General features: G+C 38.7%; 1 protein-coding gene across 1 annotated transcript in view; it reads right to left on the reverse strand.

Annotated features, from left to right (window-relative positions):
• Window positions 1-555: 555 nt before the first annotated feature.
• LOC140935590 (uncharacterized) overlaps window positions 556-27,879 on the reverse strand; it is a 27,385-nt gene continuing 61 nt past the window's right edge. The window contains exons 1-22 of the mRNA XM_073385156.1: window positions 27,608-27,879; window positions 25,584-25,748; window positions 24,860-24,908; window positions 21,386-21,444; window positions 20,151-20,241; window positions 19,165-19,237; window positions 18,551-18,608; window positions 17,899-18,035; window positions 16,303-16,384; window positions 15,288-15,395; window positions 11,989-13,260; window positions 11,261-11,409; window positions 9,634-9,757; window positions 8,317-8,445; window positions 7,477-7,539; window positions 6,935-7,015; window positions 6,453-6,582; window positions 5,225-5,349; window positions 4,330-4,518; window positions 3,528-3,653; window positions 2,833-2,946; window positions 556-2,183 (exon numbers count right to left, since the gene is read on the reverse strand). The exon at window positions 27,608-27,879 is cut by the window's right edge and continues 61 nt beyond it. Coding sequence (XP_073241257.1) covers window positions 1,980-2,183; window positions 2,833-2,946; window positions 3,528-3,653; window positions 4,330-4,518; window positions 5,225-5,349; window positions 6,453-6,582; window positions 6,935-7,015; window positions 7,477-7,539; window positions 8,317-8,445; window positions 9,634-9,757; window positions 11,261-11,409; window positions 11,989-13,260; window positions 15,288-15,395; window positions 16,303-16,384; window positions 17,899-18,035; window positions 18,551-18,608; window positions 19,165-19,237; window positions 20,151-20,241; window positions 21,386-21,444; window positions 24,860-24,908; window positions 25,584-25,748; window positions 27,608-27,754 — 3,675 coding nt within the window. The 5' untranslated portion in view covers window positions 27,755-27,879 and the 3' untranslated portion in view covers window positions 556-1,979. The remainder of the gene's footprint in view (window positions 2,184-2,832; window positions 2,947-3,527; window positions 3,654-4,329; window positions 4,519-5,224; window positions 5,350-6,452; window positions 6,583-6,934; window positions 7,016-7,476; window positions 7,540-8,316; window positions 8,446-9,633; window positions 9,758-11,260; window positions 11,410-11,988; window positions 13,261-15,287; window positions 15,396-16,302; window positions 16,385-17,898; window positions 18,036-18,550; window positions 18,609-19,164; window positions 19,238-20,150; window positions 20,242-21,385; window positions 21,445-24,859; window positions 24,909-25,583; window positions 25,749-27,607) is intronic.

Here is a 27,879-nt window from a genome sequence, read left to right on the forward strand (position 1 = left end):
AAAGAGCACAACTCTCCAGTCATTTCAATTTATCTTTATTAACTTTTGTCATAGCTCTACTCAAAAGGTCCACAGTTTTAAACGAAAATTTATATTTTAAGGGTTCATTCACCTTTATTTTCCTATTGGTAAAAGCAATACAAGTTGGCCTTAGAAACAGCAGAACAAGAGTTATTCCACTCTGACTAGTTATTTTATAAGGCTGGAGTTTATTGAGTCTACCAAAAATGACTATGTACACCTTCTAGTCTTCTCCGCATTATAAAACAGAGTAAGAGAAGCGATAAACGAAAGCCCTGACCTCAGTAAAAGGTTCGCAACAAAAAAAGTTTCAAAAAAAAAAATTAGAAAACCACTAAAAAGAGTGGAGGGGACAGGCAACGTACTAGACTACGAGTAGTCCCCCATTTTTCCTCAGGGATAGTAGAGCTAGCAAAACGCGAGCGCGCGTGAAAATCAACCCACGCGAGAAAAGGCGACACGCGGCGTGTCGCCTTTTCTCGCGTGGGTTGATTTTCACGCGCGCTCGCGTTTTGCTCGCTCTACTATCCCTGAGGAAAAATGGGGGACTACTCGTAGTCTAGCAACGTACTTGAAAAAGAGGGCAACATTGCAACAACGTTGACTGGCAAATAATAATGAACACTTTATGACTTTATAAAGGCGGCAGTGATTTTTCTATTTATTTATTACGTAATCTTAAAATAATTAAATTATCCCTTTATTTTGGCGTATGAATAATTCGATTCTTATGTCCTTAAAATCTTTAGTTAAGTAGACTTATCAACGTGCATATCCTCCAATCTGTTCTTGAAACTAAACAGAGGAGAATTTGGAAAGAAAATGTAGGGAATATTATCTCTAGTAATCAATTCCTCGTTCTCGTTACCTTTAGGTTTGATTAAGAAGTAATATAAGAGGGAGAAATAGGATGCCCGTCGCTATTAGGGAATAAAGGGTTTAGGGGAACAATAGCTGTCGGAACAGCGGAAGACCCAACCTAGTTCACAGGGTGCTCTCCTACCCAGGGACGGGTCGGAGAGGAACTCTGGGAACGAAGTTGCGGAAGATCTCATGTATATTAAGAATCAATACTGTTATAAGCCGCCTAAGACTTTTATTCATATAGATTTCTCCCTTGCAAATCCCAAGGAATGTCACGGCCCTGAAGCACAACTAAGTAAAAAAATCAGACTCAGATATAGCTTCAGTATAAATGGGGCATAAGTAACCAAAATTCTAAACATCTCTGCTCGCGGCAAACTAAACAAAACGTCATAATTGCACTGAAATATAATTTTCCTTAGAATGTGTTTTGTACACAAGAGTAGGACCAGTTAGAGTTTGACCCGAAAGTAACAGACTACATATTGCTCACTCAGAAGAACATAATCGGTCCTCACCCACTGCAATACCTAGACCAATATTCTACTTCATCTCATAGCTAGAAACGGCAATACAGCATATAACAGTGTGTATTACAAGTTTCCAGCGCGCCAAGGGTTGTGTTGGAACTCTAACTTTTGAGCGGACGGGGCGAGGAGGAGGGGGAAACCACGGAAGTGGATACTGTTATAGCGTGGAGGGGTGAATTCTTTAAACATCAGCAAACCCAAGATTCGGTGTCACACTATCCAATACGAGACAACTAAAGGTTTCTTAACAGATTGTAGTAGAGACTCTGCAATTAAGTTATAACAGTAACTTAATAGACAGGTCAGTTGCTATCTGGGATTTTCAAGAATATAAGACTAACAAGAGTGTTGGAGATATTCGAGATAGCAAGAAGTTTTTACACTACTGAGCCATAACATCAAAGGAAAATAAGAAAGGTTTGGGTAGGGAGATCCTGTCCGAGATTCCGCCTGACAGTTTCCTCCGTAGGCTCATTTTGTCAATGACTGGCTACACTATCAGCCTCATTTGTGTCATTCGCGTCCAATATAACACGAATCTGCACCATGAACAACTGACTAGTATTATGATATTAAATCCGTGGAGCCAGAAGAAGATTTACTCGAGAGGTTATCCGGGGTTTTATCTCCATCCACTTGGTTGTCACCAGATTCCCCCTCTGATTCCTCCTTACCCCCCGTTTCCGTGGGAATAGGAAATAAGGTCGAGTTTCCCGCGTAAAACAACTGCTGCTCTCGTTCTTCGCGCGCGAATTCCTCTTCGAGAACCTGAGAAATCAAAACGAAAGTCACATCTGTCAATGGACAGTTTGAGTATTAAAAATTGCATGTTGCTAAGATTTTATCGTTTTTCGTAATTCCCTTTTACATTCCCAGCCTTATCATGGGCAAACCGATTGCAGTCGATCTATTGCCTGCAGGAAAACTTATATTACAGCCTGTTCCAGACGGTCAGTTAATAGAGACCTTTCACCTTTAGATCTAAGGCGAGGACGACTACGAGTACGCCGAGATTTTCTTTTAGCGAGAATGCCGTAGTGGCGGAATCAAGTTATCAAATATTCGAAGTTTTATCATTTTGCGATCGGGAGAGGGATTAACCCGCTCCTTCAACAAAGATAACACTGCTAACTTTTTTGGTTAAAAAAAAGTACAATGAAGCTTTCTGGGGTGTCTATTTTTTGATAATACGCGAAAAATTCAAAGTTCAATCTCGTACAGATAGTCGTTCTAGTATTCGAATCTGAAGGTCTCTAATTACAGGCAAGATAAAGAGCGCAGCAACGAAAATGACCTGATGGTACGAAAGGGAGAGAACTGGAGAGAAGAGAATTCCCGCTCTTTTTCTCTCTCGTTAGGGGTTCTTTCCCGATGCCTCAATAATATTAACGCTGGCGGGAGCGAGTGAGTCTCTCACCTTCTTCCGTGGTCCAAGTTCGGCTTTCCACGCGACCACTTGCGCTGCATGTTTCTCGTCTCTTTCTTTTAACTTAGTCGTTTCGCTCTCCATTAACATGTGACGTTTTTCGTTCTGCAGAAGAAAAAAACGGAGGCCAACGTAATAAGAGCAGCGGACTGAGATGACATTATTTACTGACTTATTTATCTATCTATCTATCAACCACAACAACAATGTATTTATTTAAAGAAATATAAAGTTTACAATACTTTATGTCCTGCAAATAGCTATAATGCTGATCTAGGTCTTGTCCTGAGGACAAGACTTAAAATAAAGACGTTATTAAATTACATAAGAAAAAAGAAAAGAAAAGAAATACAAAAACATACAGAAAGAAACACCTTTCATATAAATTAAGACTAAAATTACAACTGGAGGTATATACAACATATCAGGTTAACTTCACAAAATATTCTATTAAATAATTAACATTCAAATAATTATCTTCATTACCTATTTACAGCTTTAAGGTTTTCCTTCTGTAGATTTTTAACTCGACTCATTTTAGTTTACGATATAAGGCATTGGTACGTTTTGAGTTTTAAACCGGCATGTGCAAAGCGCCCGCCGACATGACCGGTCATGTCATTATTCATTCATTTATTTATCTATTTATCTAAATAAATGTTGCTCGATTTTGAAAGCAAACTGACCTGTAATTGTTGTAACTCCTTTAATGCTGATTCCGATGACATGCGTAGTTCTTCCGCCTCCATTTCCTGTCTAAACAGCATCTTTTCGTACTCTGAGCGCGCTTTCTTACGTTCCAATAACTCAAACTGCAATTATGTACAAATAGAGAGCGTTTAAAGCAGGCACGGGGATTTGTCATAACCTACATTAGAGTGGTTTTCGTTTGAGTGTCGTAAAACCAAAACCAAAGTAATTACTCTGGCCAATCACATAGGACACAGACAATACATTGAACCAATCAAAACTCGAAGTAATTACATGTGGCTGACGCAAAGCGCGGGAAAATGCATGCGAGCGCGTCACAATTGGCTTTGGTTTTACTTCTGATTGGATGAAAAGGTGGCGCGAATCTTTTAAGCCAATCGCATTGTGTAGAAAGTGCAAAACCAATTACTTTTCGACACTCAAATGAAAACCGCTCTAACCTGAGTTAAGGCCCAATTTTATCAGCTTTCATACATTCTCTCATACCTGGTCGCGCCAGAATTTCGTACCAAGGGAAACGAAAATAAGGCCTGATCTCAGGTTTAACCCACATATACAATCACGGCACTCTCGCTGTCTTTGAAGCTTGCGATAAAGTGTCCCGCCAAAAGGTACGATTAAAAACGTTTCGTCAAAATACACTGTTGTTTACCACGGAACTCTGTTTATAACACCAATAATGACGTTTACATCCGGGTTTTTCAGTGCGCACAAAATGGACTCACGACCCTCGACTCCTTGAAAAGAAAGGAATGATTGAATCTCATGTGAAATTACCTCTTTCATCATTTCCCGCTCAATATCCACTGAAACTCTTTTTTCCATCCTTATAGACTTACGGTACTGCTGTGACTTAGCCTTGATTTCATCGCGTTGAATCTTGGGAAGCCGTTTGCGCTCAATCTCGTGGCGTCGTTTCATTTCTTCGTCTTTCAGTTTTGTAAGACGATTATGCTGTTCACATTCCTGACGAAAAAAACAAAATCGCCTGGTTAGCAGGCCTGTATCACCAGATAACGGAGTGTCTAGGAAAGTAATTATAATGTCTCAAACAATGTACACTAGGATAAAACACAGAGTCGAATGCTTTATAATTGAGAGATCTAGAATCAAGTTAACGACAAACGTGAGATTCATTTTGACAATTTCTAAAAATAAGAAATGAGCAGACAAAAACTGCAAACAAATTCTTATGGATGAAACGGGTGTGAAACTACTACTGAATATTGTTTTTGACAAATGAACAGTATACAACAAGTTAAGGGAAAGCTTTCTCCCGCGGTAAAAATTGACGTCTGCCATTTACCGTAAACGTGATCCTAAATTCCTCCAAAACGTTTCAAAGAATGATTGTAAAAGAGAAAGTAACGAAGCTTAACGAAGATATTTTCATATTAATCGATCCAAACATATCACAGTGCATGATTTCCGTTGCCTTTTTGGACGTTATATTCCATCTAAGAGAAGCAATAATGCTTACAGGAATTTAAAGGTAAAGTTCGCAAAATTTCATGGTAACTAGTAATAGTATACCACTTTTCAATCACAACTGGAGACTACGCGAAGGCGTACCAAGAAGCCTGATCATTATGTTGAAGACAATTGCGTCAAAACAATATGTAATAACAGGTTTCTTCTTTTTTAGAAGGAGACGTCAAATGTTGCTTCTTACTTTTTGATGCCTGTTCAACATTTGCGATCTTTGTAAAAAGAAAGTTTCCTTTAGTTGTGTTCTGGCCAGCTGATGTCTCTCGTGTAACTGACGCTGTTCAATCTCCCATCTGTCTCCTTCATGACCTGTAAACAAATAAACAAACAAAGGTAAACAAGCAAATAGACACCAAACTGGGAAGGGCAACTGAACAGTGCATCTCTTTGCCTTGACTGTGTGTCGACAGAAAATGACACGGAATACGTAAGGTGAATAGGCTATTTCCGGGCGGTGGACGGTTTGGGAGAAGGCGCAAAAAATTTTTCTAGCCTCCCTCCCGCCCGCCCCCTCGGTACATTTGAAACCAAGATGCACCCCCCCCCCCCCCCCCCCCACCACCACCACCACCCAACGCAATATGCTCGATCTCAACTATCTTAGAAAAAATAGGGGATGGTGAACAGGCTAGAAAATACTCCAAAACCAAAATGAAGTACAGTTGGTCTCAATTCAGTAATTGATACTGTAGACTCTCTTTAAAGGAACGTCCCTATAAGATTGACGCCTTTCTAAAACCTTAACCTCTTCACTCCTGCACCACGTTATGGCAGGATAATTTGTCACCATAGCTTTTAAATCTGTGGGCGAAAGCCCATGGCGTTACCACACTGTAAATTAAGATCTGTCTCAGTCCCAAAGTGCCAGTTTAGCACAGCATGACAAGTCTGACTCAGCCTCTCTTGGAGCCTTTTGATCGCAAGTCAAAACCGCAGCCACATCAAATTCCTAATCCATCTCACGCTGAGACTCATTTCAGTCCATGGGTCCAAATTGGAGTAAAATTCGCCTTGATTAAGGGAGCGAAGTTTAAGGACTAAAACAGTTTTTTTTATTTATTTACAGTGCCTTCAAACGAGACCTCCTTCGCAGAACTTTTGCACGGTACTACATATTTCTTTAAAATGTACAAAAAAATTAGGGATTCTTGTGAATTTTTTGCATTGGCCATTACTGGTAGTGAAACGTTTAAACGGACACCAAGGATTGGTCTCTATAGTATACTCAATAGGGCAGGCACTTGCTGCTGGTCCTAACAGAAAATTCAATTATTTTCAGCTTAATGGTTCAGTCTTATCAGAGGACCCCTCTACAAACCACTTAGTTAGTAAAGTTTCCTCATTGAAGATTAAAATATTAATTGTTTCCGCGCTTAGACGTGGTTCACTGGATATCAAGGGCGTATACAAACCTCTCTTGAGGGAGTGTTTATCCTGCAGGAACTGCATTTCTAAGTTGTACATCCGCTCACGATGCAGGTCTATTAATTCCTTACAGAACTTCTCAAACTCCACCCGCTGCATGGCCAGGAACTCATGCTCCTGTTCAGCAAGGAAAATAAACGAAGAAATATTTAAATATAGCCACAACTGAGCGGTCTGGCTGTATACAACTAAGTATACGAGAAGGATTTTTTATGTTTGTTTGTTTGTTTGTGGTACAGGCACAAGCACTCGTGAAACGTCCAAGGAAGCGATAAAAGGCGGCTGTATTGGCAAGTGAAATTCCAGTAATCGATTTGGAGTGGACGACGGATAGCTACGATGTGCGGATGTAGTGGCTCTAAATCATCATTTAGTATTTATTACTTACTGAAGTAGTTGTCATTTCTTGTTGTCGTTTTCAGTTAAACAAGGAAAAGAAAAGCAACTAGTTGAAAATAATATCACTTACTGCTTGGCGTTGTGAGACTTCGAGTTCTTCTTTCCTCTTTCTCCAAGACTCCTTTCTCTGATTTCGCGGTAGTTGATCCATCTTTAAAATCAGAGAGAAAACTTTTTTAACCCTTAAACACCTAATATCAAAATTCTAATTCTTGTTTGTTGTCCTTATACGTTTTTAATAGAAGTAGTGGAGAAAATTTGTTGAAGTATCAATTACATTCATCTTCTGTGATCACGCCCTCAATTCTCATGACCACACTGTTTATTAAGCTTTGATATTGAAAGAAGAAATTTTACGCTGATCACTCTTCGACATATCGTTATGCTTTCTCTTGTTATTCGTCTGCTCTGCTGGATATGCAATGAACATTTCTTGAAAAATGAATGTGTAATATTCACTTCTCAAAGCTTTCCAAAGCCGTACAGCTCAAGCAGTTTATGTTCTTGAGTTCGTATTTTGTCCCCACGTTGTAACTACAAGTTTTTTTTACCAAAACGAACTAGGCTAATGTTTGTTAATTCACTTAGTGTAATAGTATACAGTCAACAAACCTCCTTCTTAGCTCTCTTTTGCTCTTCTCTTAGGCTGTCTCTAAAACGTTTAAGTTCTTTCTCCTGCAATAAGAATAGATATAAGTGGATAAACATTTCGTCTAGAGAGCTCATGATGATGAAATTTAGTCTTCTATCCCCGTCCCACAAGCGCACCTGGGTAGAGAGAGACAGTTTGGAGTAACGCTTGTGCTATCCAATGTTTGAAAAACCGAGTCCATGAGAAAGCTTGCTTGCTGGCTAGTCCAGCAGTGTTAACTACTACACTACGGCGCCTTAGCCTGCACCACAGAAGGAACTAAACTTCTGAACCTCGTCTGCGAAGCAGTGCTGAAATCCTCGTTCTAAGCCCCCACCTGTGTAATTTGATTACGCGCCTCGATTGGCCTGTTAAAAGAGCCACTGTCGATTTGCCAATCAGATTGAAGAGAAATTCGAAACGCGTTTCCGGCAATTCACTGAGTCCGCTAGGGCCCACACCTTAATCAATGAAAGGATTTCTTTGGCGCGAAGACAACGAGTCCATGTTGACCGTTTTAACAATTGGCTTACGGAAACCATTTTTCACGACAACTTTCATTGTTCCCTTATAATGCAGAACCAATCAAAATCCAAGATGTCTTCAAGGCGTGGTCGGGTATTTTTTAAATACAGGTTCATCCCTACTTATTTATAATTAAACTTTACCGCTTAAAACCACCAAAGTTCTCACAACCTTTATTTGTAGAGACGTGTTCATTGTGCAATAGTTGTTCTGAAGAGGCAATCACTTGAATAGTTACATAAGAAAATTTAAACTGCCTGTGCATTTTTCCAGACCTGACCTCAGTTGAATCTCACCTGATCCTGTTTCATCTTACGCGATGAGGTTCGTAGATCTGCATTCTGTGTCACTTCGAGTTTTTCGATTTCTTTTTTCTGATTTCTACTTAAATTGTCCAAATCCAAATCGTACTTCCTGTCTAAGTCCTGTGAAAAGAAAAATCACGAGTGTGGTTTACTTAATTATTACCAAACTTATTCGGTCAAGAAGACTGAAAATTGACCTTGAATCGCCAAAAAAAACAATTTGGCCGATTGACTTCACGATTGGTCAATTACGCATAATTTCTTTTGGTGTTACCGCCCTTCGACCAAAAATCTAACTACCCTCAAGAATTTAATAGTTCTTAAGGAACGCCGTTACGCGATTCAAAATCAGATTTATTATATTGTTCTATGGAACAAACAGCAAATTGTTGTTGTTGGAAACGTCTACATCTGCTTTCATTTCCACAATTGGTTTTGGTTCCATTATATCCTAAGTATACGAATTGTAGAACAATTCAGGAGGAGCCACTCAGAACGTGAGCACAGTTACTGACAAGGTATATCTTCCTTTAAGGTATATCTTCCTTCCAATAACATAGGCTAATCATGGCAATGGTTGGCATAATTTGGCAGTAGGTGATGACAGATAGGTTTTGGCTGTGGACTTAAACACGGGCAACGACGGAGCCGTAACAGCAGTAGACGGAAGTCTGTTCCACACAAGTATATACATCGGGCAAAAAAAAAGAATACTTGTAGGCATCAACAAAAACGGGAAAAAGGTTGTATGTCATACTATGGGACTGCCTAGTACACGAGGCGTTAAGAGATAACTCACTAGGAAAGGGCAAAGCGAAAAAATTATACTGGATCTTTTAAAAAAGTGAAAGATCAATGAGTTAGGATAGCAATCAGGGACGGATCCAGGAATTTTTGATTGGAGGGGTCCAAACTTTGGTTCAGAAAGGACTGTTGAACTTTTGTGTGGCAAATTACTTCTCACAGAGACGACCATGTGTTTCTCTATCTTTGAACAGAGCCGGTCGCCGTTGGTGCGGGAAATACTGCTTTGCGAGCAGAGGCGAACAGATCATAGGAGGGTACCCAAAACCAATCACATTTTTGAATATCCCTGGAATTTAGTTTAGTAGCAAAATGCAACGCGTGTTTCATTAAAAAAAATCAGCCAGTTAAAAAGTGATATACGATCCTGTAGATGTAAGAATTTCAGTCTCAAACAAGCGTCAGGTCGGATGGGGGGGGATCCGCCACTGACAATGTAAAGTAATTACAGTGCGTTAAACTGGTCAGTAGCATGTTGTAACCCGGCAAGATTAGATCAGTCACCTGTAACTCTTGCTCAAATCGCTGTTCTTGAGATTCCCACTGGCGGCGTATCTTCGCCATAAGCAGCATTCCTTGCTTTTGTTCCTCGCGCTGCAGGATCTTCAATTCACGTAAATTCACTTTTCTGAAATGCAATAATAATAATGATAATAATAATAATAATAGCATTTATTTAAACACGCTAAAAGATTCAGCAAAGCTGATGTGGTCGAATACAAGTGGTAAAATCAAACTTCCTAGCTAATCACAAGAACACTAATTATAGGAATTCGTCGTATTTACAACAATAAAAATTCTACACAGTACGTCATTATAATAAAAGTGGCTTAGAAATACACTTGAGTGACTTTTTAAAAGCGTCAATGTAAAAATACATAGACGCTAGTTGTTTAAAGTTTGATCAGTTAAATTTTCATTTTGTTCAATCGCGATACGACTCAAACGAAATGACACGCTTGTGACAAGTTGAGTTTTCTTCAACTAGTGTGGGCTTGTACTTTAACATAAAGCACATCACTGAAAAGAACAGCTTGTTAGGTTGAAAAGATCTTTGTTCTTGCTCGTCAGGACTCAGGATGCCCCAAATAGTCCAGCTACACTTAAAATTAAAAAGATCTGTTCAGTGCCAATCCAGCCCTACCGGCCAAAGTCTGATTCAGCCCCCTCCTGGAACCATTTGAGCACAATTTAAGCCAAAACAGCCCCATCAAAAGCCTATTCAAGCCCACACTGAGACCCATTTAAGCGCTGGGGCCATATCAGCCCTAAGTAATTAGACTGTATTGGCCCTGATTAAGGGAGCCAAATTAGAATCAAAAATCGGACTGTGTTTTACTCATTTTTAGAGCTAAAACAGATCTTTCCGCCTAATTTAATTATACCGTAGGTAGAGCTACCAGTTACAACCTTATAAATTGCACTATAACAGAAACTCACAAGGAGGATTATGCTCGTAAATTTTCATTTGAACCAGAGGAAAAGATAACTGACCAATCAAAATTCGTAAACGACGTGACGTAAATTTACTCCACGTTCTCGGGAGGCAACCTGCGGGAGCTCAAGCAAAAACGGTGGCGACAGCTACAAAAACGTCACTTGAAACGTGTATTCGCGCTGCTTAAGACTTTCTTGCGCTTCTTCCATCTCGTTAAGTTCGTCTGAAGTCTGTATCGAAGTTCAGGAAAAGAAAAAGAAAATCGCTGCATAGTGTTTTCGCCCTCCACAAAAGGGCACTTTGATGTCGTAGTCCTCGTGCAGTGACGGCAAAGAAATGTACACAAAATCGTGATGCACGTGCAAAGTTGTTGTTTAACCTACAGCTGAGGCCGCAGCAAGGGTTTCCAAATATGGTACTTAGAAAAAATGAATATTCACGAGCATTGAACGCGAGTTAGGGCCTGTTTACATGGAGTGGGGGACCCCCGTCTAGTGGGGTTGTTTTCTTTTGTTTTCACGCTCTGGAAGACACTAAACAAGAGAAACCTACCCCACTAGACCGGGGTCCCCCACTCTATGTAAACAGGGTCTTACACGCTTCAACCCCTGAAGAGTTTCTGACTATAATTATTAATTCAACAGTGAGTAGCTTTCGATTGATAACAAGCTATATACGATACTTTTTTGTTACCTTTGTTGCTGTTCTTTCATCAAAGCATTCCTGTAATCCTCTTGACTCACATCCACAACTCTTGAAGTTGTTTCTGTGACTATCTTGCCATCTTTTTCAAATTTACGAGTTCTTTTCAGTGTTTTGTAACTTTTCTCTTCCTCAGCGCCCTGATAACAAAAGTAAAAAACAATCAGTTAAAAAGAATCTTCTACCAGCACTGGCTGGAGTTAGAACTAAAGCTACTAAATATTCATCAAATTAAAGTTAGGAATGAGAAATGACAGCGGAGTCTCCTTCGAAATATAATTTAGGCCAGGTTTAATTGGAGACAATGGGATTTTGTAAAGCTTGGTGCACTCTGTTGCCAACTGTTTGGGTCTTGTGTTGCTAATCTACAAGGAAACCGGTCGTTTCGCCTACAAGTCGATTCGCCTACATGATCTATTAAAGTTGTTTTAAAGACACTGAAGTTTATACACGTAATGGTGTTGTATAAATAGGAGTAAAGCTTTGAAGCAACTAAGATCGTGTGGGTGAATCGACCTCAGTGTAGGCGAAACGACCTACATTCATGAGGACTAACCCCCACATGACTCGAGAAAAGTCCCTTCCACGCAGAAGTCCAGGATAAGTATATTTTATTGCTGGGCAAGAAACTTTTAAAGCTTTCTTGCAAGAGGTGCTTGCCCATAGCACGTGCTGGAATTCAAGAACCCCTTGGTTTGAAACAAGGTATTTGTACTTACATCAGTGGTTTCTTTTTTCGTCACAGAAGGGCTTGGCGGTTCCTTCTTTATCGCTGGGACGAAAACATCACCATTTGGTATGGGCGCTTTTCGGTTTTCATCAAACACTTCATCATTTTTATCCTCATTTTTATTTTCATCTTTCTTCTCCTCCTTATTTTCCTCGATCTTGTCACTTTTTTCTTCTACTTCGTCCTTATTGCTCGTCACTTTAGCTTCTTCCGATCTCTCCTGTTCTCTTTCTTCCTGAACTTGTGTACTCGTTTCTTCTTCTTTATTTGGTAGTGTCCGTTCTTGCTCATCATCCTCTAACTGGTCTAAAATATTATCTAGCCGTGTGGAGTACTTATCCTTCTGTACCTGTGTTTCTTCGTTTTTATCCTCTTTTGTAGCCTTATTTTCTCTGGATACCTCTTCAGTTCCAATCACCGCTGGCTCTGGTGTCATGTCCTCCGCTTGTTTGTTTTCCAATTCTTCTTTCTCCAATTCTTCCTCCTTTTCCGTATCTTCTCTTACAGCCTCTTTATTAACTTCCTCATTCTCTTCTTCTCCCTTCTTGTCTCCCACTTCCTGAGCTTCATCTCCAGCTTCTTTTATCTCAACAACTCCTTCCTTATTCGTTGTTTCGCTGACCGGCTTCTCCTCTTCGGTTCCTTCCTTTTGTTCCTCATTTTCTTCAGCTTTGCCTTCATCTTCTTTTTTATCCTCTTCAGTACCTCCTACTTGTTCCCCTTCCACATTTCCTTCTCTCCCTTGTTTATTCTCTATCTCGTCCACCTTTTGCTCGGCCTCTTCTACCTTCTGTTCGTCCAAGAGTTCCTTATTCTCCTCGACTTCCCCTTCTTTCATTTCTTCTCCTTTCTGCTGTTCATTCCCTTCTCTCTCTTCCACTTCTTCACTCTGTTCCTTTTCCTTCCCTTCTCCTTCTTTTTGTTCTTCATCCTCTTTTTTCTCTTCAACTTCTTCTATTTGTTCCTTTTCTTTTATTTCTCCTTCTTTTTGCGGTTCATCCTCTTTTCTCTCATCCAATTCCTCTTTTTGTTCCTTTTCTTTTTCCATTTTCTCCTCTTCTTTTCTTTCTTCTAAATCTTCCTCCTTGTTTTGCTCTTCAGTTTTGGTTGGTTCTTCTGCTTCCTTTTCTTTCTCAATTTCTTTCTCATTCTCTGTCGATTCTTCCACTTCCTTCCCTTCCTCATCTACTTCGTTGCTCCATTCCTCACTCTCGTCCAACGATTCAGTGGATTCTGCAGCCTTCAACTCGTCCTTCTCTTTCTACATACATAAAAACAAAATACTGACTTAATGGAGCCGTGTCATGGCTGTCTCAAATTTAAATGGAGACCTTTAAATTATAAGACGAGGACGACTAGTACTAAGTAGTGCGCACGCGTGAACAAGCGTCATTTTGGCGGGAAAACGAGATAGCCGTCGTCATTCAACTACGCGTTTTGGCGCGAATGTGGTAGTGGCGGGAAAAAGTTATCAAATGTTAGAAGATTTATCATTTTGTTATCGGGAGAAAGCTTAAACTCCCCCAATAAAAATAACAGTGCTAACATCTCTGCTGAAAATAAGTACAATGGAACTTTCCGGAGTGTCTATTTTTTACTTGAATCTTGAGAGTATCTACAAACTTCAAATAGGAAAATTTATGTATCAATACAGATCTGGCTTACTGCCTTATAGCTTCAATAACATGTTTCTGGTGACACGCGAGGTGCATTCTTATGGCACTAGAAGTTCGGAGCATTTTTATTTACCACAATGCAGGACTAATATAAGAAAGTTCTCCATCAGTTTCCAAGGTCCTAAATTTTTTAACTCTCTTAGTTTTGAAATTCGAAATGCAACAAGTACCGCTTCCTTTTGCTGTAAGCTGAAAGCATTCCTCTTATCATAAATAGTAATTTATATATATATATATATATATATATATATATGTATTTTTTTTTTCTTCCTTTGCTCTTTTATTTTCTTTTGTTTTGTTTTGTTTTGTTTTTGTCATTTCGCTTTTTTTAGCCTAGAACTATGATTAGTACGACTATCTAATATACTTATTTTAAGATTTACTGTAGCTCTGCCATTGATTTTTCCGTGTGTAATTATGATAATATTTTGTTCTAATTATCTAACTGAGGGAGCCCATTCCTTATAAGCCCGGTGGCTTCTCTTGGGCTTCCTCGCCATGAGAGTTAAGGTAATTAGATTTTATTTGATTTGTATAATTTTTTTGGCAAACAAAACAATAAACAAAATAAACAAAACTTTAAATCAAATCTCGTACCCGTAGTCGTTCTTGTCATCGAATCTTAAGGTCTCTGATAGTGCTAATTACGCTCCTTGGTCGCTATTGAACTTGAGAAATTACTTGTGAATGACATAATCACAACTTCGTGTCAAACAAATATGTCTCCCAAGCATTACATCAAACGTTAAAAAAATGACCTTTAAAAAATTGTTCGGCTAACAAGTTTTAAAAAAACCACCACAATTGCAATCCCTTTCAGTCTTTTTCAAGTTAATCCATCCGTGCTCCCCTTTTAGTGTCGTCACGCAACGCTCCTCCCCACAGAAGCATTGCGTGACGACACTAAAAACGGCTGCGAGGGAGACTACCCTTTGTACTTGCTGTGTTTTTTGTTGTCCTCAGTTTGGTTGCAGCGGCGACTGTTTTTGGATCAGTAGTAACGTACCATCCAAGCCAATTTTAGACGGATTTATAGGGAGCATCAGTCATAACAGTGCTTATATCCCCAAGCTAATTTGTACTAACAGGCTCATTTTTGTCAAGTAAACATTTTTCATCTTGTTCTTTCTGGATATGCCAGTATCCCATTATTTCCCAAATTTAGTTTTGTGATATCGCCCCATCTCTCTTCTCTATTGCGGCCCAAACTAAATAGGAAATTTAGACACAAAATGACGGAAAACCCCGTTTTAACTGACAAAGGTATCATAACGCTAACTTAAGGAAACCTCCTCATAAAGCATAGCGTATGAGGGCACTAAGGTATGAATTTTCTTGATTTTCCTGGAAAAAAGAATCTGAATAAAACTATTTGGTGAAACTGCCTCATTTCCAACTGACTGTTTGAAACGGAAATCCGTGCCTCAAACTTGATTACACTAGAGAGGGATTAGATTTATACCCCTTCATTTCAAAGATTTATTTCCCTTTATTTCAAGCTGATTGTCATACATTACCATGCCCAAAAATAAACGGAAAAATTTAAACAACGGACGTAATTGAACCACAATGTTTATTGGGGCATTTTAATGTTCGCTACAAACAAAATCACCTCTTCATCCTCTGGAAGATCCTCGAGTTCTTCAATCACAATAGCCTTGGCTTCATTGTAAAGTTCTTTCAATGGTTTGCCATCAACAACACCGGTAATGAAAGGATGCTAAAGAAGAAATGAACACAGAAAGGTAATTCATATAATAAACATCCAGCCCAATTCAGTGAATAGATGCTGAAGAAACGCGACAAGACAGTGATTCAGATTCAGATAAAATAATTACACATCTAGAGTGTCATTAAACCCAAATTTTATTCTTGCAGTAATGGAAAAAAAAATGTTACTATTGCATTAACGGATATCTTGCGTAGCAAGCGTTTCCGCGCGAGTTCGTCGAGAAAGTTGGGACGACCCCCCTCCATTCAGTCTTTTGCCTTGCTCCAACTTTTGCGCAATGACTCGATTGCATACGCTTGCTACGCAGGCAAAGCCAAAGATATACCATCTTAATGGACCTAGCCCGTGATTTCGTCCGAAGACTGAAAGAATTTGAATTACCTAACCTTTCCATAATTGATTCTAAGCGCGAAAAGGTTACCTTAACTGAAATTCATCTCGCCCAAAATTAATTTGAAGCTGTTGGTATACCATTATGACAACATTTTAGCCTCACATCGTTTCCTTCTTTTCATGCTTTGAGAAAGACAAGTACGCAAAATTGAGTGCCGTAACGGCTGCGCACCAAAGAATACTATGCGGGCAACATGATCCCATCTCGGCCAACGTCAAGTAAACCGAACCCTGACTTTCAATCGGGTGACTTGACCGATAACCTACCAGTCAGGTGCAGGCAAAAGCGAAGGGCGCACGAGGGAAAGAAAAGGCACCCACTGAGTTCTGGCATGTCTAAGTTCTCCCTTGCTAGTTGAACGCCTGCCTCGCGCGCCCGCCACGAAGGCTAGTCACACTTAAACAGTAGCACTAACTTAGCCTCCACTCGTCTTTAGTCTATCTTTTATTCTTCTCAGAACATGCTACATGTACACCACAAAGTAAAAGTGTCTCAGCCTACCTCAAGAAGCTCAGCAGCAGATGATCGCATTTCTGCAGATTTCACAACACAACGAGAAAGAAAATCATGAAAGTCATTAGACCTGTTGAATAAATGAACGCCATCCGTCAGACAACTTTTCGGCCAACACAACTTTAAACTAAAGAAGAGGGTCACTAACTTAATTCCACCATTTCAAGCTATTTAGGCTGTCTTCTTATCACAACTATCCATTCTTTGTTTCCAATATGAAAACTGTGCTTGTGCTCATTGAGCATATTTGACCTGTATTCGTGAATTGTAGCTCTGTATTCTTCTTAGCAGTTGCCGATGATATACATCTAGCTGGATTTTTGAAAATTTAACCGCCAAAAAGACCTCTTCCGTCAAGCAGTTGTTTTCAAAGTAACAACTAAAGAAACTAAGAGTAAATGTACCATCAATGCCTTTTTCCCCTTCTCCTCCTTTCCTTCTCCTCACTATTTCAATCTTTCATTTCCTTTTTCTTTGCTGGTGTTATTTATGGGCTTTTCGGACGCCTTTTGGTATTTTTTCACTCATATGGCTGCAAATTTCGCTAGGCACGTTATCAAAAATCCGTATAAATGTTTCTAAACAATTCTGGCAATCTTTTAGGGGGGAAACAGAAACAGCGAGGAGAAACAAAAAGAAGAAAAACCGAAGCAGTTGTTGCACTCTTACTATTGATATTGGCTACTTTGAAGGCAGTTTTTTCGGCAGTAACGTTTTCAAAAATCCAGCTAGATGATTGTGCAAAATCTGAAACATTAGTCATCATACAGCTAGGAGTTACCAGGACATTCTTTATACCCAAACAGATTTGTAATCCTGCATGGGTCTATACATGTACCTATACGGGCTCTTGTAAATAACTAGAGTTTCCTTTTGTTCCCTTTAGGTTCTTTTACTTGTGGTATAAGTTTCACCGACGAAAAATGTCTGCCCATGCACCGCGCAAAAACTCACGGGGTCGATTTCCAGTAACCCATAAAAGATAGATCTACATCTCCTGCTGTTTTTCAAACAGACGTTTGGTGTTTTTTAGGTTCTTTTTCGAACTGATTATAAGCAATGGTCCCTGGATCTCAACAGCTTATACAGTGAAACCCTGTTAATGCGACCACTGTTGGGCCATAAAATCGTGCTCGTAATAACGAGATTGTCGCATTAACGGGATCTTCAAATTAGTAAAATGTCCAGTGTTTCTTACGTTTGGGTCGATAAATTGTAGTCGTGATTAAGAGGTGGTCGTGTACACAGGGTAGTCTTAAGGTGGGGTTCCGCTGTACAATCACACTATAATGGCCACTCCCTTTGGCCTTAAAATTTTGATGACGCCTTTTGGACTGACAAATGCACCTACTACAATTCAGCGATCACTGGCGAGATACGTTGGACATACTTTGAAGCGTTGCTACAAGAGGTAAAGGATGGTACCTCCACATAAGAAAGAGGCAAATGTGTTGCAGTCCACCTTGGATGAGGCTGGTCCACTGCAGTTTCACATTACATTAAAAGTTACCATTTTTACTCCCGGATGCAATGCGTCTGGTAAAGTTCCTTTTAGCTAACATGCATCAAGAATCAACAACTTACCATCTGTTTTTAAACTGCAGCAGAGGAGGATCAGCTTTAGGTATTTTAAATAACACTCTCATGGGATGCATGTCATGGTATGGAGGCTGCATTTCTGCAAGCTCTATCAGTGTAATGCCAGCAGACCAAATATCAGCCTGTCAAAAAAACATATCAACTACATCAGTAAGTCTAAGATTCAAATTACAAATTATTGTTGTTCGAAATGTCTAAAAGTCGTAACTGTTCATCAGTAGGATGCCTAAAATGTGAGCAATTGGTTTCAACTCCATTAAGTCCTATACCAATTGTAGAACATTTTAGGAGGAGCCACCCACAATGTGAGCACAGTTACTGAAAAGGTATATGGGTAGGAAAACAACCCAAAGAAAAAGTGATGCGTTAAACAACGAACTAAATGCACACGTCAATTAAATAAGTATAGAGGTGAGGCCAAGTAGCAAGCTTTTTCTTACCATTAATATAAAGTTGTTTTTGCAAAACCATACAGGACATACAGAAATGAAGATAAATTAAGTCTTGACTTTTTCCCCTCTTTTATTCATTTGACCTTTCACATTAATAAACGAGTCAAAATATTTACAGCTTCCCTAAACTATGTATGGAATATTCATACATGTAGCACATAACTTCATGATGCATATCTACTAACTTTGTAATCATATGGATCATCCTTGCATGTCTCTGTGACAATAACTTCTGGAGCCATCCTACAAAATAATAGCAATCAATAAGTGTTACTTCAAAGACACAGCACCAGCCAATAAAACATTTGACTCAACATATAGTTATTGTGTTGTAATTTTGGTTCTTAAGATATTGCATATTGCATATTGAATCTCATAAACTACATCCAGTGATTCAGTCTTTATAAACAACAATGCCTAGCTAATCAAGAAAATTTGGATTCCTTCCCCTAAGCCAACATTGACACTTACATTGTACTAGAGGTAACAGGGTGTAAAGAAAGTCAGTTAACAGCCTGCCATTTGGGCAAGCTGTAGCTAGCATGTTCTAGCCCACAAGTCATTTCAACTAGCCCTAAAACCCTTTTTGATTAGCAGGACTGATTACAATCCTTCTGTAATTTGAATTTCCCCAAAAAACAGCACTTGCCCGTCGGGTTTCTTTGCACACTTAGGTAGGCAGGCAGATTCCCAGAAACCTAAACTGACCTGAAAATTTAAATGCACCATACAATATTATATTTTGGAAACATTTGAAAGTGCAATCTGAGTCCTGAATGAAGCATCTATTCTAACTCACCAGTAAGGTGTTCCAATAAAGGTTGTTCTTCTTTGTACAGTTTTCTTGTTCTTGGCAGAAACCCCAAAGTCAGCTACAAAATAACAACCAAAGGCACAAATGATTTCCGGGAAATGCTTCTTTATACCCTCTTACTTTAGTCTGTAAGACAGTATGGCATAATATTGGCCCTAAGGTTTTAGTTCATCATAAGGACATGGAATGCAATAAAACATGAAGCAATGAGGCAAACAAAATAAGAAGCTAAGGCTAGAGCATTCCCTAAGAGGTGTGAAATGCTTAAGTACAAGATCCCCATTCCCTCTTTCCTTTACTAACCTCAAAGCTTTTAGACATAATTGTGTAACAATTTTGCACATCTCTTTAATGTTCTGATGAGGATCATAAAAGCCTGACAAAAATATGTGGGCATAACAATAGCACACAAAGATAGCTCATCATCTATTCATCACCACCATTACACCAACAGGTACATGTAGTATATAAATTGGTAGTGACGGGAATCTTTGAAATGACCACTCAGTTACACTTTGACACAACCCTATAGAAATCCTAGAGGTAAAATCTAAAACACAATCCAATAAAATAATGGAGTGTATATTACTTTTTCCTTTAGAGCAAATTACTTGCTTATTTAAAAGAATCATTATGGCTATTACTAATAACATCCAGTAGGGTTAATCACTCAAGACCGTTATTAATCATCAACTCTATCTCACCTTTGGTATATAGAATAAAAACAAAAAGTATATTTATACTAGTAATAACCAAAGGTTAGGGAGTGCAGGCGACAACGATCGAAGGTCCAAACACTTTTGCTGTAATGCTGTACTTGCATAAGGTTTATGTGATAGATGGTTAAAAGACACGTGATCAAATTGCATTCTGACTAATGTGCATTCCTGGAGATTAGGATTGCGGGGGCTCCTCTTGTCGCCCACAACTAAAAATAACCTTATTTAAACAAAATTCATCAGATACTGTACCAAGTTTAATGTTCCCATCATTTGTGAGCAGCAAATTCCCAGCTTTTAAATCTCTGTGGATAACTTTATGGGTGTGTAGAAAGTGAAGACACTACAAAAAGGGAAACAAAACCACACAAAGTTCACTAAGCAAATGGATGTGGCTAAAAAAAAGGAGAACTTAATGCAATAAAACATGGGTTGTTTCTGCAGTTTTGTTTTGATATAATCAAAATGGCTAACAGGGTGCAAAGAAAATCATTGTTACAGCTTGCCATTCGGGCAAGCTGAAGCTATAGCATTTACTAGCCCAGACATCATTTCAACCAGCCTCAAAAACTTTTTGACTAGCAGAACTGATTTCACTGTTCTTCTGTTATTCGCATTCCCCAAAAACAGAATTCACTAGCCCAATAGCAAAATCCACTAGCCCCGGGCTATCGGACACTATTTTCTTTGCATGCTGGGCTAACCAACTTTATGGCAACCACTACAAGTGTCTCAAGGGTTAATACCCAGAGAACCAGGAGGAAAGGGGCAAGTATTGTTATTTAAAAAAATAATGGGTCTAAGTGACATTTTATCCAAATGTTTGACCCACTTTACCTTCACAAAGACCATAGACACGTCTACCAAAACCACAGCTTCCCATGTTAATACAGAGCCAGGGCTGGTTTTTCCTACTTAACTTGGCAACCAAACTGCCAACTGCTAAAGAGCAGCCATTTAAATAGACATTACTTAAAGGGCCTAATTGTCAGAAGGATAATCTTCTTTAAGTTCAATTCTGCACTGAAGTCATTACCAACACCTTTACCCGTACACAAAATGCTCCTGTAGAATTGGGAAGCATCAACCACAACATTGTTTTTGGTTATTTTTGCAGGTAAAGCATGTAAACTTGAAAATGTCGGCCCGGCTTTTTCAAATTTCAGTCCATGTCCATCCTTGCCATCTGTTGCCACAGACAGCAGGAAACAGTTTCAGTGCCTTCATATAAAGTCATATACATAACAAAATTGAACCATTATTTTTGGAATTCAATTGATGCTAAATACATTTCAGCTTTTTAAAAAGATAGGAAACAGTGTGACATAGCTCCATTAAGCTTTTCTTCCATGCACCCCTTTTAAACACAAGGTAAAATAATGACTGAAGGAGCAAATACAAATGTAACCATTTAATGTGAGAGTGTTTGGAATTTTAATATACCTTGCTATCAAAAAATGCATTATTCAACACAGCTGAGACATTACCTCAAACATTTGCTTACACACAATTCTTATTTGTTCTTCTGTGAGACCCCGCTCAAGTTCTACCAAAGTATAAAAGACTAGTTAGCAGCATAATGGTTAAAGACCTGGATGTGCATATGGCACATACATGCACATACATGTGTTTTTATAATAATGTTCTATCCCTTTGTTTCAAACTCATTATCGTACATAACATAGCTTAAAACTACAGAAAGATATAATCTAACACCAATGATAAAGCTGAACCACAACATAACCCTTCTACTAGCCTGTTCCAGGCTCTTAGATAGTGGGGAAGACGAGAAAGAAAAAGGCATGTGAAAAGTTGGTGGGGTGGGAAAAAGGAAAAAGGAGGGGGAACAGAGCCAGCAATCATTTCTTTCACAACCCTCTTCTGCCCACTTTTGGCATGTTTGAAATAATTAGATTTCAGCTGCCAAACTGTTGAAATAATCTTTCTCAAATTTTTTCGCAAAATTATTTCACACGGCGCTAATCCCTTACACAACCGTGAGCAACTTGAGTGTAAAAAGCGGGTCGGTAGGCAACACACCACTTTTACCCCGTGCCAAAATGCTGCTTGTTCCAATGAATATTTTCTCTTACAGTTAGATTATGCTCTGGAGGGTCTACATTTTGACTGAGCAAACTATGTGATTTTTGCCACTTGTTTCATGTAGAGAGGTCGTGACACAACTGAAGCTTAAACTGAAGCTTCTTTAACTATGGAGAACTACATTGTGAGTCAGTCAAGATTGCTCTTAAGATTTATTCTCCAGCTTGTTCTTCTAAAGAGATCTAAAGATAATGCAAGTCTGGACTGCAGCGCATAGATAACTCCTTCTTGCAACTGTTCTGTTTTTACCCGTTTTGTTATCAGGCAAGACCAAAGCCGGTCGGCAGGATTACAAAAACATCTTTTCCTTGCACCAAGTTCACAAGCCAGGTCTTCTGTTCCTTCCTCAGTGCTCCTATGTGCGGGAAATCTCATATTTCACAAGCGTGGGAGCTGCACGCCATCTTTCTGAGTGACTGAAACGACCCGCTTTGAGAGTGTTGATATAATCTGTCAAATGGGTCGTTTAAAGAAATGATTACAGGCTTCGCTGCCCCTGCTCTCCCTAGTTTCCTCCCATTATATTTTTATGTTTGCCCTTTCTCAATTCAGTGGACCCGACTATCTCGGAGCCTGGAACAGGCTACCCTTAAACGACGTGTGATGGCAAACAACTTCTTAGAATGAAAATAATTTTGCCATTCAGGAAACCATTTCTTGCAAGAATGAAATCATTAGTAAAAGATCACTGATTGGAAAGAGAAAAACATTAGAAGAAGCAAAATGATTGGGAGACAAAAGAGAGGAAAGACCATCAAGCTCAGTCAGTGTTTTCAAGTGGCTTTGCTTACTAGCTTGCAGCAAGATATAATAGTTTTCCCACAAAGGAAAAAATGTTTACTGGTGGTTTTGGCCAATTGCAAAGTTTTGGATAGGTACTCTAAAATTAACTTTCTTATGGACACAAGAAATGGCTCTTACAGCTTTAAGCAACAAAGATAGAAAACAATGTGTCAACCAGTGCAGTGCAAGCATAAGCACAAGCATAAACATACACAAAAAATTAAAACTTTTTCATTTTCTTATGCTTGTCTCCGTGACATACCATTGTGAAAGACGTTTATAGGCTAGCTCATACATACTAATCAGATGCATCAGAGATGCACGCACACTAAGATGAACACATATATACAAATACAAATTGCATATATGCATTTCGCACACAAATTTTTGGACTGTTGTTTCTGAGCTGCACCAAACAAACACGTAGGTATCCAACGATACAGTTAATTTTGTCCATTTATGAGATACATATAAACTGGCATAATACAGGCATAAGGACAAAACCATTCAAATCATTAAATAATATTTTATCTAGACATATTTTTTTTACATTTTATCCAGTCCGGAATATCCCTAAATTTAAGGACAGGGCCAGCTCATCACGCGACACTTTTCAACCAATGAGAAGGCGCGCTTGTGTTTATCAACAAACAAATCAAAACATCGCCCCAGTGATCAAAAATTTTCAAAACAACGGACGGAGTCGGCGGACAGAATTAAAGATGAGCTAACAGTACTCGTCTAGGTTTCACATTGAATATTTCAAACAAAACAATTCATGTGAGAGAGTAAGAGCATTATTCATTGCAAGGAATCATTGGGGAGTTCGAACTGATTCCGGACCGATCGCAGAGGTCGTGGCTTCACCAGCATGGCTTGCAGCTGTGGCTTGCAAGATTTTTGATAGAAACAAACTGCTCCCGTGTAAAAATAGCCTTAGAGAGAGTGTGAAAATTTGTTGAGATCTTACAAAACAAGATTGGTACTATCTATTAACTTCTACGGGACAAGAATCAAAGAACCATTCATCATAACAAGAATAAGAAGTAGTTCAAATTTATTAATTTTTCTTGCTTGTTTTTTGGTGTTGTTTCGTGTTGACTTCACACGCATCTGGTGTTCCTTGCTTGCTGTAGTACCTGCAATGTTTTAATTTTATCCCAGATAATCAGTGCATGTTCAGTGAGTAGCGAAATACATCATTTACACTTGAAATTTGCCTTCTTTCTTTGACTGTTTTTTAACGGTGGATGAACATTTGGAGAATCCAGCAAAATTAGATCTTTCCAGATTTGGTGAATTTCAGAAACAAAGCAGTTAGTATCTATCTTGCGCTTATGATCTTCAATTTCATCCCCACAAATTCGGCAAAGTGAGGCGAGATGTTGGACGTGAATATCCATAAGACCAATAAAGTTGTTTTGGCCTTGAAAAGAAAAGAGGCAAAGGCTCGTACTAATGCAAAAAAAAGTAATAACACGGCTCTGTGACAAACCCGGGAATGGAAAACTTACGTGTTTTGGACCTCGGAATTCAAAAATTGTGTAGCAAAATTCTAGGTTGTCTACCATCCTCACATTCAACATGATAAAAGTTAATCGATATGACAATCGAGGAAAAATATCTAGCACTTCGTAAAAAAATCTGTGAATCGAAAAAATAATAGATACTCCTTCACCTACCTTGAAAACCGACCAAAATCTCGCCCATACATCGCGTTGTTTAAAAGAAGAAATAAGCCACAAAATGTGTTGAATATTTCACGAGACTCTTCCAATATGGCTTCCGATACGCTGTCCACTTAAAAAAATTGTGTATACCTCATGAAAAGTCTTTAAAATATGCCTGAGAGCCTCGAAACGATGACCGATTCTGTCCGACTCCTTCCACTGTTTTGAAAATTTTTGATCACTGCACTGCGGCGATGTTTTGATGTTTTGATTTGTTTGTTGATAAACACAAGCGCGCCTTCTCATTGGTTGAAAAGTGTCGCGTGATCAGCTGGCCCTGTCCTTAAATTTAGGGATATTCCGGACTGTATATATGATTTATTGTAACATGTGTTTAAGTCTTACCTAATATTAGGTCATCTAAGGCACCACCAGAACAAAATTCCAACATCATCTATGAAAACAGAACATATCCCATAAGCTCTCTTTTCCTCATAATTTATGCACATCAACATCTATAAACTATAGAAGTTACACATCCTCTACCTCCCCCCCCCCCCCCCCCGCCCCCAACCCAACATAAAGCTCTGAAAAATTTTGTAACTTTGTGGAGAAAACATTATGTTCTAAAAAATGGCAGCTTTACTGATTTTGAGATACTCTTTCCAGCAGTGGTGATGGACTTTCTGTTTCACTAACACCCAGTTCAAACCTCGATCTTTTCATGTAATGAGCTTACATGTAATACCTATTTGATTCAGACGTCGAACTTTCACGATGTTCAATGGTCTAAAACGCTTACAAGAGAAAATAAATTTTGTAATTTATGCATTGGGTTCGGCACATGAGAAGTTTGACGTTTGACATGAAGTTGCTCCATAGCCAAAATTTTCATGTGGGCCACTTGATCTTAACTCATGAGTCAACCCATCCTCGGAGACCCAGGGGCAGATAAAGGGGGCGAGGGAAAGTCTAAATGGGCGGAAAAATATATATGGAACGAAGAAAAGTAAAGAACGGCGAGAAGAACCCCTGGGGACAATGTCTTACCAGACCAGTTCCAAACGGTCGCCGCCGTTCTGGCTTCTGATTGTTGCCAGAAAACTTGTGTTTTGACTGCGCTACTTACCCACAGCTTATTTTCATGGTAGTACGCTTCATACATTCCCACCACATGGTTATGTTTGCACTCACTAAGAATGTCTATTTCTACCATAAAGTCATCCAGTTCACTCTCATCTTTAACATCAATAATTTTAGCAGCTGCCAGAGCACCATCGGTCTTGCGTTCTGCCTACAACACATGAGAAGTTAAACAAGTCATTGAGCTGTAAGTGAGCAAAAATTAGGGGAAATTTGTGGATGGCAAAATGTCTGTGTGTGACAAATGTCACAGGAATACTACTTGTGTGTTCCAATCAGAGTTTCAATAAATTTAAATTTTAACCAATCCACATACTTGCTTGCATCATTCACATGCGCACTCACTACTAGATTGAGACAATAATATTAAGCAAAATAAAACGCAAACAAGTTCAGAATCATTTGGACTTGAAATAATTTAGTCTTACAGTATCTCATTCAAGGTTTCCCAATTCAGTATCATCTGCACAATACAGACATATATAATATAGGTGCAATACACTTGATGTTGCAAATCAAAAACAGTGTATATGTATGTCTCAGAACACTTCACAAATGCTGACATAACACAACTTTAAAATAGCTGGAGAAGATCAACCAAAGATTAACCTCCTTCTTCTCAGTACATCTCAGTCCATTCGGCCTCATGGACTATTGACTCAGAGCCCATTCAGGCTCAAGGAATTATTGTCAAATAACCAGCCAGTGTTGAAGGTTTTTAGGGCTAGTTAAAATGAGGCTTGGTAGTACATGTATGCTACAGCTTGCCATTCAGGCAAGCTGTAAAACTGACTTTCTTTGCACCCTTTATTTGAAGAATATCTGCAGAAGTAAACATCCCTTTCTCTCCTGACCTTGCCGAGAAACAGGCAATTGAAGACAAGAAGTTAACATGGATCGAGGTGAGCGTGTTTTAGCTCATTTTTAAACTAGGAATAATTTTGAATGAATGATAAAACAATGAATATTATTGATTTGGCTTTCCTATGTTCAGAAGAATTATTATGGAGATCAAACATAACTGAGGGTGAACAGTTATCAACAAAGAGCAGGTGAAAAAAAGTGCAGTGAAGGTTTACTAAGAAACTGATACTTTTACTACCATTGAAAGATATATCTGGTACACAATTAGAACATCAGTTGGACAGCTGTCAAATTCAAACATGCTATGCCCAAAATGAAGTAACCATCATAGAGAATATATTGAAACCTTCACTTGGTCATTGTTTGCATCTTCTTGCAATTCTATTTCTTTCCTGTTTCTATTATGTTATCTACTTAAAAATCACTTAAAAAAACTAACCAGCACATACAACTTAACCTATGAATATTAATGTAGTAATAAATCAGGGTTAAAACTCTTTGTCACAGTCCATTGACTTGCTAAAAAGCTTTAAATGTTTACAGAACAAATTATTGAGTTTGTTGTAAGCTTATGGAAAAACTGCAGTCGGGAATATTTTAAACCAAAACATGAGGAAGTAAAAACATGCTGGGAAGTATAATAAACAATCTTCACAGTTTTGTAAATCTAAGTCATTAAAACCCGTTTTCCTTGTGCATACAAATGAGCCTCAACATTGCTAAAAATAATGCTGCAAGTTTTTGCATAAAATGTTGAAATATTATTTTGCATAAAACATGACATAAATAAACAAAATGTCTGCCTTTGCGGTGGTACAAATCTAAGGCTGTTACGAAATAAATGAGCTGATTCTTGAATTTATAGGAGCTACATTAAAATAAAATATTTTCTGCTTTAAATCAGTGACAGCTCTATTAATTGTACCAAACGTACAAAGAAGTATTTGAACGAGTTATAGCATGATCCATCGAGCTTTGAATTAACAACAGAAATATTTCACGAACTCGTAATTTCGCTGCATTGTGATATTCATTATTGCTTGAATGGGTGCTAAAATCTTCTCGAGTAGAATCAACCGTGAATTAGCCGGTGTCTAAAGCTCAATAAGCTACCAAATAGATAGTTAATACGTAGTTTAATCATACCTTGTACACCTTGCCAAAGCTTCCATCTCCCAATTCGCCCACAAGGTTCCATACGGTATTGGGATCTACTCCACGAATTATGTAGGAAAATTCCTTCTTTTTCTTGACTTTCATGAAAGGGAAGAGTTGTTTGAAGAAAGACGACATCTTGAATCCCGCGGATGTCTAACTTAAACACTTAAACGGCTTGCATTGACCTTTTCAAAACTTGAATTTCAGTTCCTAAAGGTAGGGCTTTCAAAAGCCGTTACTTGTAGAAGCCAGCATTTATT

Source organism: Porites lutea, chromosome 4, assembly GCF_958299795.1.
Source record: "Porites lutea chromosome 4, jaPorLute2.1, whole genome shotgun sequence".
Lineage (NCBI taxonomy): Eukaryota > Metazoa > Cnidaria > Anthozoa > Scleractinia > Poritidae > Porites > Porites lutea.